We start from the raw sequence: 14,136 nt of genomic DNA on the forward strand, positions 1-14,136 counted from the left end.
AAAGGCACAAAATAACCTACTTGTGTTGCTTTGTCATTAAACACCAAACCTAACCAAACTGTTATGATGTTTTTTCTTTTTTATCCTGGTAGTCTACAATCACTGTTTTATTCTGGTAGTCTGCATCACTGTTTTATCCTGGTAGTCTGCATCAGTTTTATCTACCATTTTATCATGGTAGTCTGCCTCACTGTTTTATCTACCATTTTATCCTGGTAGTCTGCATCAATATTTTATCCTGGTAGTCTGCATAACTGTTTTATCTACCATTTTATCCTGGTAGTCTGCATTACTGTTTTATCCTGGTAGTCTGCATCACTGTTTTATCCTGGTAGTCTGCATCACTGTTTTATCTACTATTTTATCATGGTAGTCTGCCTCACTGTTTTATCTACCAGTTTATCCTGATAGTCTGCATCCCTGTTTTATCCTGGTAGTCTGCATAACTGTTTTATCTACTATTTTATCATGGTAGTCTGCATCACTGTTATATCTTGATAGTCTGCATCAGTGTTTTATCCATTTAGTCTGCATCACTGTTTTATCCTGGTAGTCTGCATCACTGTTTTATCTACCATTTTTTCCTGGTAGTTTGCATCACTGTTTTATCTACCATTTTATCCTGGTAGTCTGCATCACTGTTTTATCAACCATTTTATCCTGGTAGTCTGCATCACTGTTTTATCTACCATTTTATCCTGGTAGTCTGCATCACTGTTTTATCTACCATTTTATCTGGTAGTTTGCATCACTGTTTTACTACCATTTTATCCTGGTAGTCTCCATCACTTTTTTATCCTGGTAGTCTGCATCACTGTTTTATCTACCATTTTATCCTGGTAGTCTGCATCACTGTTTTATCCTGGTAGTCTGCATCACTGTTTTATCTACCATTTTATCCTGGTAGTCTGCATCACTGTTTTATCTACCAATGGCATCTCAAGGCAAAAAACAGTGAGTCAGAATCCAAACCTTCGAGTATTATTCAAGCCGATGATCAGTCTTCAGTCGTTTAAAAAAAATAATTATATTGTTTAAATGAACAATGAAAATATTATTTATATAATGTGACTAAGCCAATAAGGCAATTCCCTTGCCAGAAGCATCTGAACATTCTGTATTTGTTAAATATCTTGTTGATAGTTTCGTGTCATCAGAAATATTCTGAGCATATATGACAAGGCATTTATTGTTGGCTGTTTCATTACTTTCATATGCCAATGCTGTCACAAATGGCAAAGTTTGCAGGTCTTCACTTTCACCTTCTTCACTCAACTTAACTTCTTTTTGAAAATGTTGCTAGCTGTATGTTTTCAACCATTGCTGCACAAAATAATGTTTTATCTTACGAGTAACCATTACCTCATCTTTGGATGAAGAAGGCTCCACTGGTTCGATGGTATTACTATTATCATTTTCTGGTCGTAAATGTGGTCTGAAAGATACTTTCATCTGTTTCGGATCTATTTTAATCTTTTTTGCCTTGGATGCCATTTTCAGTCGAACACTGACATTATCTTGGAACAATGCAAGGCATACAGTTGAGCAAATGGAAATTCTTGCTTCATTGCATGACAAGGGTGAACATAAAATAATAGTTTCTTGTGATGATCACTTTAAAATCACGTGTTCTTTTTCCTTCTCTTTCTTGGGTGAGGTAATTATACAGTTATATTGTCCTGTTGCTACAAATGATGTGACAGTTACAGGTCACACAAGATCAATTCAAGGCTCCACACTCAGTTGTATCCCTATGTATTATGATAACATTAGTGTGAAAAGCTGATAACCTAGCCATTAAAGTAGTTAGACCAAACATTTGTTTTGTATTAATTAGCAAAACATAACATTGGGGTGCATCAATTTATATACTGGTGAAGATTTTTGTGCGTCAGATCAGAAAACTCTGCATATTTGATGCATGACAAATGGATAGATAAAACATTGCTGCATATGTACTAACATGAGCTTGTAATGAAAAGGATCACCTCCTTCATGCTTGACACTATTCCTCCTGCAGACTGGAAGCTTTGACCTATGATTGAAATGTGATTGAAAATATACTCTATGGATTCAAGGTGTTGAACCATCTCATTGAATGGGACCGATCTGTTGTAACAGGATGCAACAGCATGGATACCTGAGGTCAAAGGAAAATGCTGCCATTGTTGAAAATTATAGCCTTACAATACATTTTTTTACAAAATAATGAATTTGTTTGTTTGAAATGTGATTAAACCTAGATTCAAAAAATTTGTTGTTACCCACTACCACCCAAAAAACTAAAAACATTTGACCTAAAAATTTTTTTAACTCTGTTGCTGGCATCAGAAGTTTGTATTTCTCCACACTGGGCATGGCCTTTTCTCCAGACCTTATCCTGATCAGTTGGTAATTTTTGCATTTTTTTAAATGTCTTTTAATCTCATTCTAGCAGATGTACATGTGACTGTGAGATCTCCATTATACAGAGGTCTGGTAAAATGATCCATTGATCTTTGTTATGAACAGAAGGCACTTTGGTTAAAATTTGCAAATGAGAAAGTGCATTGACAGATCTCACTATCTAGAAGAGGTTCCACTATGTGGTAAAGGAGAGACAAGTGAGGTCCTTTGTGATTATGTTTTAGAGAATGATGATTTTGACTGTTCCCTTTCCAAAAGACTCAAGATGGGAAAAGGCCATATGAAGACCTTTGTGTACATAATAGATGAATTCCTTCACCCCTCCTCCAATGTACCAGCAAACGTTTCAGTTCCAGAGATGAAACAGTTCTTATTGTGTTTCAATATGCATCATATCATAGGTTGTGTAGGTCGCATAAGCATATTGTTTCACCCCTAGAAAAAATGTTGCTTGCTGAAGAACTGCAACCAAATTCTCAGCTGATGCTAATATAATAGTGCCAAGAAACCATTTAGCTAAAATCTGAAGCTTTGCTCAAGTACCAGTTTCAGTTAATTTCTCAAACTTGTTCAAAGTTTTTAGCTAACTGGTTATAGTCCAGGAGAGCTTATGTGATGGTCTATTGTATGGCATCCATCATCTGTCCAGTAGAGTGTCAGTCCTTTTGAGAGACTCTGATTTTGATCTAATTTATGGTAGTTGTGTACATCAGGATGTGTATATCAGGAATGATTTGAATTCATGCAAATTATTTGGAGTAATAAGGTATCATAATAAAATATGTTCTGTGATCATATACATGTGTTAGGGACATGAGAGGGCATTCATTGTGTATAGGAATTTGTAATAAGAACAGTCATGATAACAAAGTACCACCATGAATTGTTACACCAATTTACCTTAGTATGTCCATGTGTTTTTTCCTCACAGCACACAAGTTCTTCAATCGCCACAGTGTACCATTTAGGGAGCTGGACAAGCACAATGGACTGCTTGAGGCTGTGTCAAAGTTATACAGTCGTACTGATGTCACCAGCTGTAAAGAAGCTCAGGACTACAGGTCTGTTATCTAAGTAAAAAACTAATTAATGTGTAAAGTGTTGATTAACTAAGTAAAATAATGATAGGCCACTGTCATTACTTGCTTATAAGATGTGTCCAACCGCAAACTGAACAGACTCAGATATTCCATTGTATAATGTACAGCAAATCTGGGTCTGTTAAGTTTGTTGGGAGTAATCAGTAGAATAAACACCATAGAACCTGATCTGCAAGCGAGTTATGCTTTGGCAGATCAGGAGATTTTGTTGTTTGCAGTTTGACTTGACTTATATGCATGTATACACGGTACCTTAATGACTATAATAGGAGTCTAATTAGCTTAGTAACAGTGTTATCGTACAATAAAAGTAAATAATTATAACATAGATACATTGCCTTCAGGAGCAGAGCAAGAAGTTGATTGGCTTTGTAAGAATAATTTCTATGTAAAAAATGATAAATTGCCTTAATAACATGTTGATTAGCTTAGTAACAAAGTAACAGTTAGGGGTGAAACAATCTCTGGATATATTGATGTATCAATACTTTTTCCATATCAATACACAAGGGTGGAGAATCGATACAAAATGATACTTACCCAATACAAGTTACTTTAATCTTCAGCAGTTTGAATAATTATTAGTTTTTTGCCTTTTTATTCATGAAACTGAGAATTCATCCAAAACAAATGTGGCAGGCATATGCACTCATTTCTTTACATTTTCAAACAAAACAATAAAATACTGACAACACTCGCTCGCCTTCTACAAATTAACACAAGATGCCTAACTCACATAGTTTGAACGGTTCGAGTCCAAGATTCAGCCAATGTGGGTATGTGAGAAAGCTTGCCAGTAGCTTCTCGTGGGTCGGTGGTTCTTTCCGGGGTTTTCTCTGGTTCTTCCTCCACCATTAATACTGGCCGCCATGTATAGCCTATCATGTGCTGCAAAATGGCGTTAAACCCCACAACAACAACATAGTTTGAAGTCTTGCCCCCCCCCCCAATCTATGCTAATTATTTTATCCTGTCAGCGTGATCAGTTGATAATTACATACATAAACATAAAGAGATGCAGATTCCAGTCCACACAAGTATTTTCACCCTGTCTTAATTTGTAGGAGAGGGGTTGTGTCAATCTTTTCCTTTTTCACAAATACAGAACTATTGTCTCTGGCTGTTTCAGTTATTTTGCAGCTGCAGTTAGTACAGTCTGATGGATATTGCTTTTAATCATCTCTGCTTCCACACTCAGACTTGTTCAAGATAAGATTTTCCTTACTCAAAGAAATTGCACTATTTCTGTTTTGAAGATAACACCAGAATACCTTCCAAATTTAAGTGATGACTTGCCATGCAAAACAAAATGGCATAGAGACCAGAATCTGATCAAATGGAGGAGTCTGAAATGGCCTTAAAGGTTGAATAAAAATCACTTGCAACAAACAGGTAGTGTGCTTGGAAGTATTTTTGATTGATCTTGTCAGGAATGTAAATGGCATAAAAACAGATGATAAGTCTATGACTGTCTTTAATCTGCAACTGGAAATACAACCAATTATCAACTCATATAAAATGGCACCACTCTACCACTGACAGACCTTTGAAAGATTAGGTTGATATGTGTATCATTAATGTATTGTATCTCATGAATCATGTCTATATGTGCACAGGTGTAATGTTTCTTGCCTAGTAACAGTGGTATCTTAGGGAAAAACTAAATAATGATAAGCATGAATTTTAATTAATGATTGGCAGTCATAATGAGTACAGTAAAATGTTCATTAGCTTAGTTGGAAGAGCATCAGACTCTTATTCCAAATCTAGGATTTGATACATCCCCAGGCTTCTCTAAGTCCACTGCCTGGGTGTGCCAAGTCTTGGATTTGATACTTCACCAGGCGAGTCTCTGTTCACTGCCTTGGTGTGCCAAGTGTTGGATTTGATACATCCCCAGGCTTCTCTAAGTCCACTGCCTTGGTGTGCCAAGTCTTCGATTTGATACTTCACCAGGTGAGTCTATGTCCACTGCCTTGGTGTACCAAGTCTTGGATTTGATACTTCACCAGGTGAGTCTATGTCCACTGCCTTGGTGTGCCAAGTCTTCAATTTGATACTTTCCCTGGCTTCTCTAAGTCCATTGCCTTGGTGTGCCAAGTCTTGGATTTGATACTTCACCAGGCAAGTCTGTGTCCACTGCCTTGGTGTGCCAAGTCTTCGATTTGATACCTCCCTGGCTCTCTAAGTCCACTGCCTTGGTGTACCAAGTCTTGGATTTGATACCTCACCAGGCGAGTCTGTGTCCACTGCCTTGGTGTGCCAAGTCTTGGATTTGATACTTCCCCTGGCTTCTCTAAGTCCACTGCCTTGGTGTGCCAAGTCTTGGATTTGATACTTCCCCTGGCTTCTCTAAGTCCACTGCCTTGGTGTGCCAAGTCTTGGATTTGATACTTCACCAGGCGAGTCTGTGTCCACTGCCTTGGTGTGCCAAGTCCTCGGTTTGATACCTCCCGAGGCTTCTCTAAGTCCACTGCCTTGGTGTGCCAAGTCTTGGATTTGATACATCCCCAGACTTCTCTAAGTCCACTACCTTGGCGTGCCAAGTCTTGGATTTGATACTTCCCCTGGCCCAATGTGGATATGTGAGAAAGCTTGCCAGTAGCTTCTTGAGGGTCGGTGGTTCTTTCTGGGGATTTCCTGGGTTCTTCCTCCACCATTAATACTGGCCGCCATGTATAGCCTATCGTGTGCTGAAAGATGGTGTTAAACACTACAACAACAACAACTTCCCCTGGCTTCTCTAAGTCCACTGCCTTGGTGTGCCAAGTCTTGGATTTGATACTTCACCAGGCGAGTCTGTGTCCACTGCCTTGGTGTGCCAAGTCTTGGATTTGATACCTCCCCTGGCTTCTCTAAGTCCACTGCCTTGGTGTGCCAAGTCTTGGATTTGATACTTCACCAGGCGAGTCTGTGTCCACTGCCTTGGTGTGCCAAGTCTTGGATTTGATACCTCCCCTGGCTTCTCTAAGTCCACTGCCTTGGTGTGTCATGTCTTCAATTTGATACTTCCCCAGGTGGGTCTAGGTCCACTGCCTTGGTGTGCCAAGTCTTCAGTTTGATACTTCCCCAGGTGGGTCTAGGTCCACTGCCTTGGTGTGCCTTTGAAAAAGGCACTTATCTAAAATGTTCTCAGCATGTTGTAGCCAGTAATAAGTTGAAAGTGCCATTAAAGCCAGTCAACCAACCAGATCATGATAGTCTGACATAAAGAGTGAAGTAATATGATGATCAGCTTTGTAGTAGTTATCAAAGGATGATAATTACAGTATGTACTTGCTTTGTAGTACTGTTATCAAAGGATGATGATAATTACAGTATGTACTTGCTTTATAGTACTGTTATCAAAGGATGATGATAATTACAGTATGTACTTGCTTTGTAGTACTGTTATCAAAGGATGATGATAATTACAGTATGTACTTGCTTTGTAGTACTGTTATCAAAGGATGATTATAATTACTGTATGTACTTGCTTTGTAGTACTGTTATCAAAGGATGATGATAATTACAGTATGTACTTGCTTTGTAGTACTGTTATCAAAGGATGATGATAATTACAGTATGTACTTGCTTTGTAGTACTGTTATCAAAGGATGATGATAATTACAGTATGTACATGTTTATAACTTAAGTCCAAGGAAAAACTTCACAAATGCCAGTCTCTTGGAACATAATACATGGGCAGATCTGGGTCTGTGCAGTTTGTTGTGTGTAATCAATAGAACAAACAACATAGGCCCTGATCTTCTGGTGCATTGTTAAATGGCAGATCAGGGTCTATGTACACACCATTCAGGCCATTCACATGCAGGTTTTTCCTCAATATTAAAGCATGTGGACTTCACAGAAGTCATAATGACCACCCAACACATGCATTGAGCTGACTCATGGGTTAATTATTTAGCTTGTTATGGGCAGTCCCCTTTCATCTGCAAGAGAGCACTTGTTCAAAACACAGTCTTGGCTAGTTACATATACGAAAGTCAGTGTGGAATGAATTGAATAGATGACCCTGGGCTAGTGAACATTGTTGACCTTTTTTGTCAACATCTTTACCAAGCAGCTCATCCTATCACCACACTTTAAAATGTTTGTGACTTTACTATCTTTTCAGAGATTTCAAGTACAAAGTTGAACTTTCCAGTGAAGCTCAGACGTGTCTAAATAGATACTTAAAGGTAAATGGTGAAACTAAATACAAAGGATTGATTGGGCAGACATTGCATTCTTAGAGACGGTTTCTTTTGTCATTAGAAGCGAATTTTCTTTTGAAAAGTCATGATGGTTGATTTAATACGCCCTTGGAGATGAAGCTTTATACTTTTAAGCCCACCCGACTGTAAAGCTAAGTGTGCTTACCCCTTATGGAAAAAACTTACAAATGGCTTATAGGTTACTTATATTCATTACAATTAAAGGAATCATATGTAAATATTCTCCATACTTATAGGTCATTTATAAGTAACATATAGTTGAAGGATTTGGATGTGTGTATATATATATATATATATATATATATATATATATATATATATATATATATATATATATGTATCTCTGTGTGTGTGTGATTTCATTTACAAATCAGCCATTCACTTACTAAAATTGTAGGTCACTTATAAGTGACATATATAGATGAATTAGGCATTTCATTTATAAGAGAAGTACATTTATGAATTTAGGGGAAAATATCATAGTCTCACCTTTGTTGAACTTGGGTTGTATAATACAGTAAACTTTGGACTTGAACTTGAGACTGTATTTTGCAGTAAACTGTCAATCAGAAAATGTCCATGAACTTACAGATCACTTGTACTCAACTGATAAACAGACAAAACTACATATGGAATGTCTCTTGTGAATTAGGCATGGTGTAAAATTTTCTCCAAGCATGGGGCATTACTAACTGTGCCTTGAGTCTTGACATGACTCCCTTAGTCTTTCTTCCTTCGTATGGATTTTTAAACATTTCAGTACAAGATTTCAGTGGCAAAGTGCTCTCTCTCTCTCAAGTTTGATGTCACTATACACACCAGCTTCATCTGAGAACATGTTATCAAACATTCTTACAAATATATTATTGTCCACCTGAACTAAATTGAATTCCTCAGTCTAAATACCATGCAATGCAAATAAACTGCTTGTTGTTTCTTATGGTACTCTCCCATTATCCCCAGCAGTAAAAGCAGACACTTTCACCAGATATAACTCCATTTCTTAAACTTACAAATGTGTGTTGACATTGTTGAATAATTTAAAATGTAAAGCTAATTCCTGTTATTTTATAAGAGAACTATTATTTAATATTAAATTGTAGTCCCAAGCTGGGTGTGCAGTATGGAAATTTTAGGTGTGCGATACAGAATTACAGATTGAACATCTGTATCGAACACCAGATCAGCCATATAAGATTCAATGGGTAGGTAATAAAGGCTTACTTACACATCACTTAGAAGTGAAATATAGGCATGGCATGGATCAGTATTGGTTTTGCTTATACTATATTTATACAGACTTGCATTTTACTTACTTATGTAAATATACAAAGTAGAAGTAAGTTATAGGCTACCTGTAAGTCCTGTATAAGCCGAGCATATGTCACATATAAATTAGAATAAGTTATTTCTGTGAGGATGGTATGACCCTGCATCCATCATGCATCATTTGTCATGCATCATGAATTGTGTGCCGTCCTTCTTGCAGCTCTTCATCAACAAATGCTGGTTACCAGTCTAAAGTCCATGTTTCTCATTTGATTTCAGTTAGACTTTTGAATATGGGCACATATCACCCAAATTTTAGAAGAGTTCAATGATGAGAGAGATCCAGTAATAATAATGACTGCTGTGATTTTGCATCTGATTGGTTGTTACCACTCTGGAGTCATTTTTTTCAGATCCATTTTGATCAGGGCCCTGAGTGGCCGAGTGGTCTAAAGCGCTCTCCATTATGGATCACTGCCATCTCACCTCTGTCTGTGTGGGTTCGAGTCTAGGATTCAGTCAATGTGGGTATGTGAGAAAGCTTGCCAGTAGCTTCTCGTGGGTCAGTGGTTCTTCCCGGAGGTTTCCTGGGTTCTTCTACCGTTAATACTGGCCGCCATGCATAGCCTATCGTGTGCTGAAAAGTGGCATTAAACCCCACAACAACAACAACCATTTTGATCAGACTCTGAATATATGCTTTTATTATTAGCTCCTACATAAATTTGATAATGATCAAGATCCACACATACTAATTAGGTGACATCTGTTTGGCATAGCTTGTTACCCTTCTGAAGGTTATGTTTGTGATTCATTTTTGTCAAGCTTGAAATGTATGCATCGGGTGAGTTCATTAATGAGTGAGATCCACTCATACTAAAGGTGATCATTCATATGATTTGCAGTGCTTATCACCCAACTGGAAGCCACATGTTTTCTCTAACTTTTGCTTGAACTTGAAATGTATGCTTATGGTAGTTTGTTAATGAGTAACTAATCTAATTTTTATCTGATTTATGATATATGATTATAATATTATCAATATCTCAGACGATTTCAATAATGAGCAAGATCTGTGCATATTAATGAGGTGATCTTATATATGATTGACTACACTTATTACCACACTATAAGCCATAATGCCATTCTGATTTGGATCAAAACTGAAATAAGGGCTTATATGGCCAAGATCTTGGATGATATAAAAAAAAAATGAACCATGCATATTAATAGCCTGAGTATATCTGATGTACTGAATTTGTGGCCACTCTTGAAGTCTTTTTTATATCTGAATTTGATCAGGCTTCAGTTATGGGCTTTATTAATTTTTTATATTAGATACAGTAAAATAGGAAAAGTCAACATGATATAAAATTTAGGAAATAATTTATGCATGTTATGTTCTTACAATACTAAATAAGTGTGTTTTGTAATCTGGTCAGCTTAGTTGTGTAAGCCAGGTGAGTAATATTAGACCTACTTGAGTCTCTTGGTTTTTGTAAAATCACCTATTTTCAGGGTTTTTTAAAATATAGGTTTTAGTAATTTTTCGTGATGCATTCATTTGTTTTATTGTGCTGAATATAGGGTAGCTTCTCTAGTGGACCAAGGCATGATTTAGAAAAACTCAGATATACATAGCTAGGTATTTTGAAAATTGCAGACACTGTAACAACAAAGAGAGATATTGCTTCATACATTGTATTATCTTCTTTCCATGTATTTCATGTAGGTAAAGAAGCATTTATTCATTTAAAGATACATGATCATCAGTATTCGTTCTTATCAATAAATACAGTCTCTTTATTTCAGAATGAAGACAACATGATAATGCTGCAAATTTGTAACCAGCATCTTAAAATAAAAGGTATGAAATTTAACCTCATAAATACCGGGTTTTTTCTTCAGACTTATTTTGTTTTTTTTAGTGGAATTTTGTACACTTTATTTGCTATATCATGCCAAGAAAATGAAAGCTAAGTGCCTCTCCCAATGATGCACTGAGTTAGCTGACCTGTGCTTGCCTAAGGCAGTATGGAAACTGACCCTTAGACTATGAGCCCGACACCATGCCAACTGAACTGCTTAAAACTCAAATACATTTTAATCACTGTTATGTTTTCTTAAGTGTTGGATGCACATTTTAATTCTGAGCAATACATATGGTAATATTCTAGTATTTATTGTATCCTTATTATGGTGTGCAGATCTGGAGTTTTTTCAATCGAGGTGCAGACCTGTCAACTCTTATAATTTTGCCATAAGTCTTACGAAAATTACCCTTAAAATACAGATGTACGGCATACTAGCAAAAATTACTGGGAAAAAATTGTTGCCGAAAAATCCAGATAATTGGTTCATATGTGTTTTATTTGGATCCGGGTTTCTTCTTAGAATTAGTGAAATTAGTCAGGGAACCAGACTAACTTTACAGCAGCACCCCAGATGCTTTAAAGTGTACATATTTGTTCATGCAAAGCGTCTGCATAATCTAACTGTTAATTATAGAATTTTTAAAAATGGCGTCCAGAAAGAGATGCATGTTTAAGACGAAAGGGAAAACAAGCTTCTAGAAAAGTTTTAATAATCAACACAGAAGAATAAAAAGGAGTATTCAGATTCTTGTGAATAAAAGCTGCAAAGGACACAATTATGTTTATTGAACATCACATGTCTTGTGGCAGGAGATATGATTGCCGTCGTTAAGTGAAATGGAAAAGAATTTCCAAACGTTACGTCAAGTTGAGAGCCAGGAACAAGCCATTGAGCTGCATATGGTTTGGAGCTAGAGTCTGTGCAACTGTACTAGTGGTAAATAAAGTCTGTGCATACTTTACAAGCTTTTTCAAACTTTTAATTACGTTTTCCAGCTTTACAGTAGCATTTATTGATATTTTGCTACACCTTACTGAAAACTGGTCAATCTTGTGGAAAAAATGTACTCATCAGGGTTGGCAGGTCTGGATGTGTGGAAATTTTTTATGTGGGCAAATTACATGGGTTACTGTATACTTCATACTGCCCATGCTGCTAATACTGTGTTTTATGTTGAGAGAAAAGGATAGTTTTTGTTGAGTAGCCATCAATGTTGTTTGCAGCAATGCACTGTTTAATGATATCTAGTGTCAGAAACTCTGCAGGAACATCGACATTCCCTTGATATAACCCATTTAGTTGGGAGCAGGAATTTGTCATATATTGAATAATTCATGTGTAAGTTATATGTTCATGTAAGTTAGTACACTTAGTTAGTGATAGTGCTCCAGATGTACCTTTTGCCATTTGCTATTCTTTAGGTTCAGTATTTTGTTTGGTCCATGCAGTATATCAGACTGGAATGTCACCAGTGTTTGCACGAGGTAAACAATACTTCACTCATGTAACATTTCCTGTCTTCATAAAGATTTTCAATTGTTAAACCTTCATTGTTCTCAAAGAACAATGCAGACACACAATTGCAATGCAACGTCAATTATATGAACCATTATTAATATACATTGGCAACATGGAATAAAAAACCTCACCAAATTTGATGTTTAACCAATATAAAGGAATACAAAGTCCTGTTCCAATGAGGTATGAATGATGTTGCATTATTAACTTAACACATACTTTTCTGAAACCAGCTGTATATTGATGGCAACTGTGTATTGGTGGTTTTAAACTCTCAACAAGCCTTTTTTATCTGGTGACTTTATGCATGACGTAGCCATTAATATGGCATCCTTGGGGAAAAAAATTACTGTTCTGCATATCGGTATACGAGATGCATGAGTGGACCATGTCTTTGAAAATCTCTCCACTCTGTGGGAGGATGCATTCAGATTGAACATATGGGTTTTTGACACAAAAAGTAATGCAATAGTGATGGAAAAGTTAAATAGCAAGAGTCACAGCTTGAACACTGTTCCAATATGTGTACAGCTTGTTCCAGTATGTGTACCAAGTTTCATAAAGATACGATGAAAAATTGGTGAATAGTGAATAGCAAGATCCACAACTGCAGTAGAACTTATTATAACACGATAATTGGGGTCCAAAAAATTGGATCGTGTTAATAGTGGGGTTGCGTTAATGCATGGTTTTACAGTATTGTATTTTTTCAGAGAATAACTCATTGGCACATATTTATGTCTAATGTATATGATGAATAGGGTATCAACACTGTTTACTATCGTGCCATTGTGGCATGCAGTTCATCCATAATGCCAGTAATTCCATTGAAAAATTGCACACAGATTTACAGTATTCACTAATTTTGTGCCAGATCATTGTGTCTGAATTCAGCGTATAAATATAGCATGAACATAGTATTAACACTGTTTACTTGCCGTCTGATATTGTACCATTGGGGCTTGTAATTAATCCATAATACATGTAATTCCATTGCAAAAATTGCATATATATATTAAACTATTTAATAATTTTATCACAGATCATTATGTGTCTGAATTCAATGGAAAAATTGACATAAAAATATGGTTAAGAAAGACAAAGCATGTGCATGGTTCATTACGTTCCAATGTCTATGAACAGTGTCTGTACAAATTTCATACTGCTAAAATTTTCTCATATGCATTTCCATATCCATTGTAAATTTCCAATAATTAACACTTGTACATCTATTTGTTTGAACGACTACAGCAAGAATAATTAACAATCAACACATGCTTTCAATGGGCATATAACGTTTACTTCAGATTTTGGGAATATCAAAGGAAACGTGTGAAAATTACTATACTAATCATTGCGCAAAGTGCAGAGAACGACTTGCATTAGTGAACTTGCTTTTCCATAATGGTAAAATATTTTTATAAAAAATAGGAAATTAATAACGAGTTCATAAGCAAACACCATACATGTGTAAAACCCGAGAACTAAGTGCAGTAGGCCTGCAATGGTCACGAGTCACTTTTATATAAAAAAAATTAAGCTGAACGCATGTACATTTTCATACCCCTTCAATTTCCAGCTATTAAAGCTGATATTATTTACTGGTCATCTGATTGCGGCTAATGTTTATTAAATTGTGAGAATCTTTTATCAACCACCACATTGTCTGCTGCTTGGTTGTGTATGCAGTTAAAGAAGAAACGTGTTGGCTATTGTTTGAGCAACAATTGTATACAGAATTAATTGAAGAC

At 36.3% G+C, this 14,136-nt stretch overlaps 1 protein-coding gene across 3 annotated transcripts in view; it reads left to right on the plus strand.

Annotated features, from left to right (window-relative positions):
* The window catches only part of LOC149785792 (TAF5-like RNA polymerase II p300/CBP-associated factor-associated factor 65 kDa subunit 5L), a 105,927-nt gene that overhangs the window by 55,830 nt on the left and 35,961 nt on the right, over positions 1 to 14,136 (plus strand). For all 3 annotated transcript variants that reach the window (XM_089979722.1, XM_089979719.1, XM_089979721.1), the window contains exons 4-6: positions 3,338 to 3,467; positions 7,624 to 7,687; positions 10,805 to 10,859. In XM_089979722.1, coding sequence (XP_089835848.1) covers positions 3,338 to 3,467; positions 7,624 to 7,687; positions 10,805 to 10,859 — 249 coding nt within the window. The remainder of the gene's footprint in view (positions 1 to 3,337; positions 3,468 to 7,623; positions 7,688 to 10,804; positions 10,860 to 14,136) is intronic.

Source organism: Sinohyriopsis cumingii, chromosome 13 (genome assembly GCF_028554795.1).
Source record: "Sinohyriopsis cumingii isolate HCF-2022 chromosome 13, ASM2855479v2, whole genome shotgun sequence".
NCBI lineage: Eukaryota > Metazoa > Mollusca > Bivalvia > Unionida > Unionidae > Sinohyriopsis > Sinohyriopsis cumingii.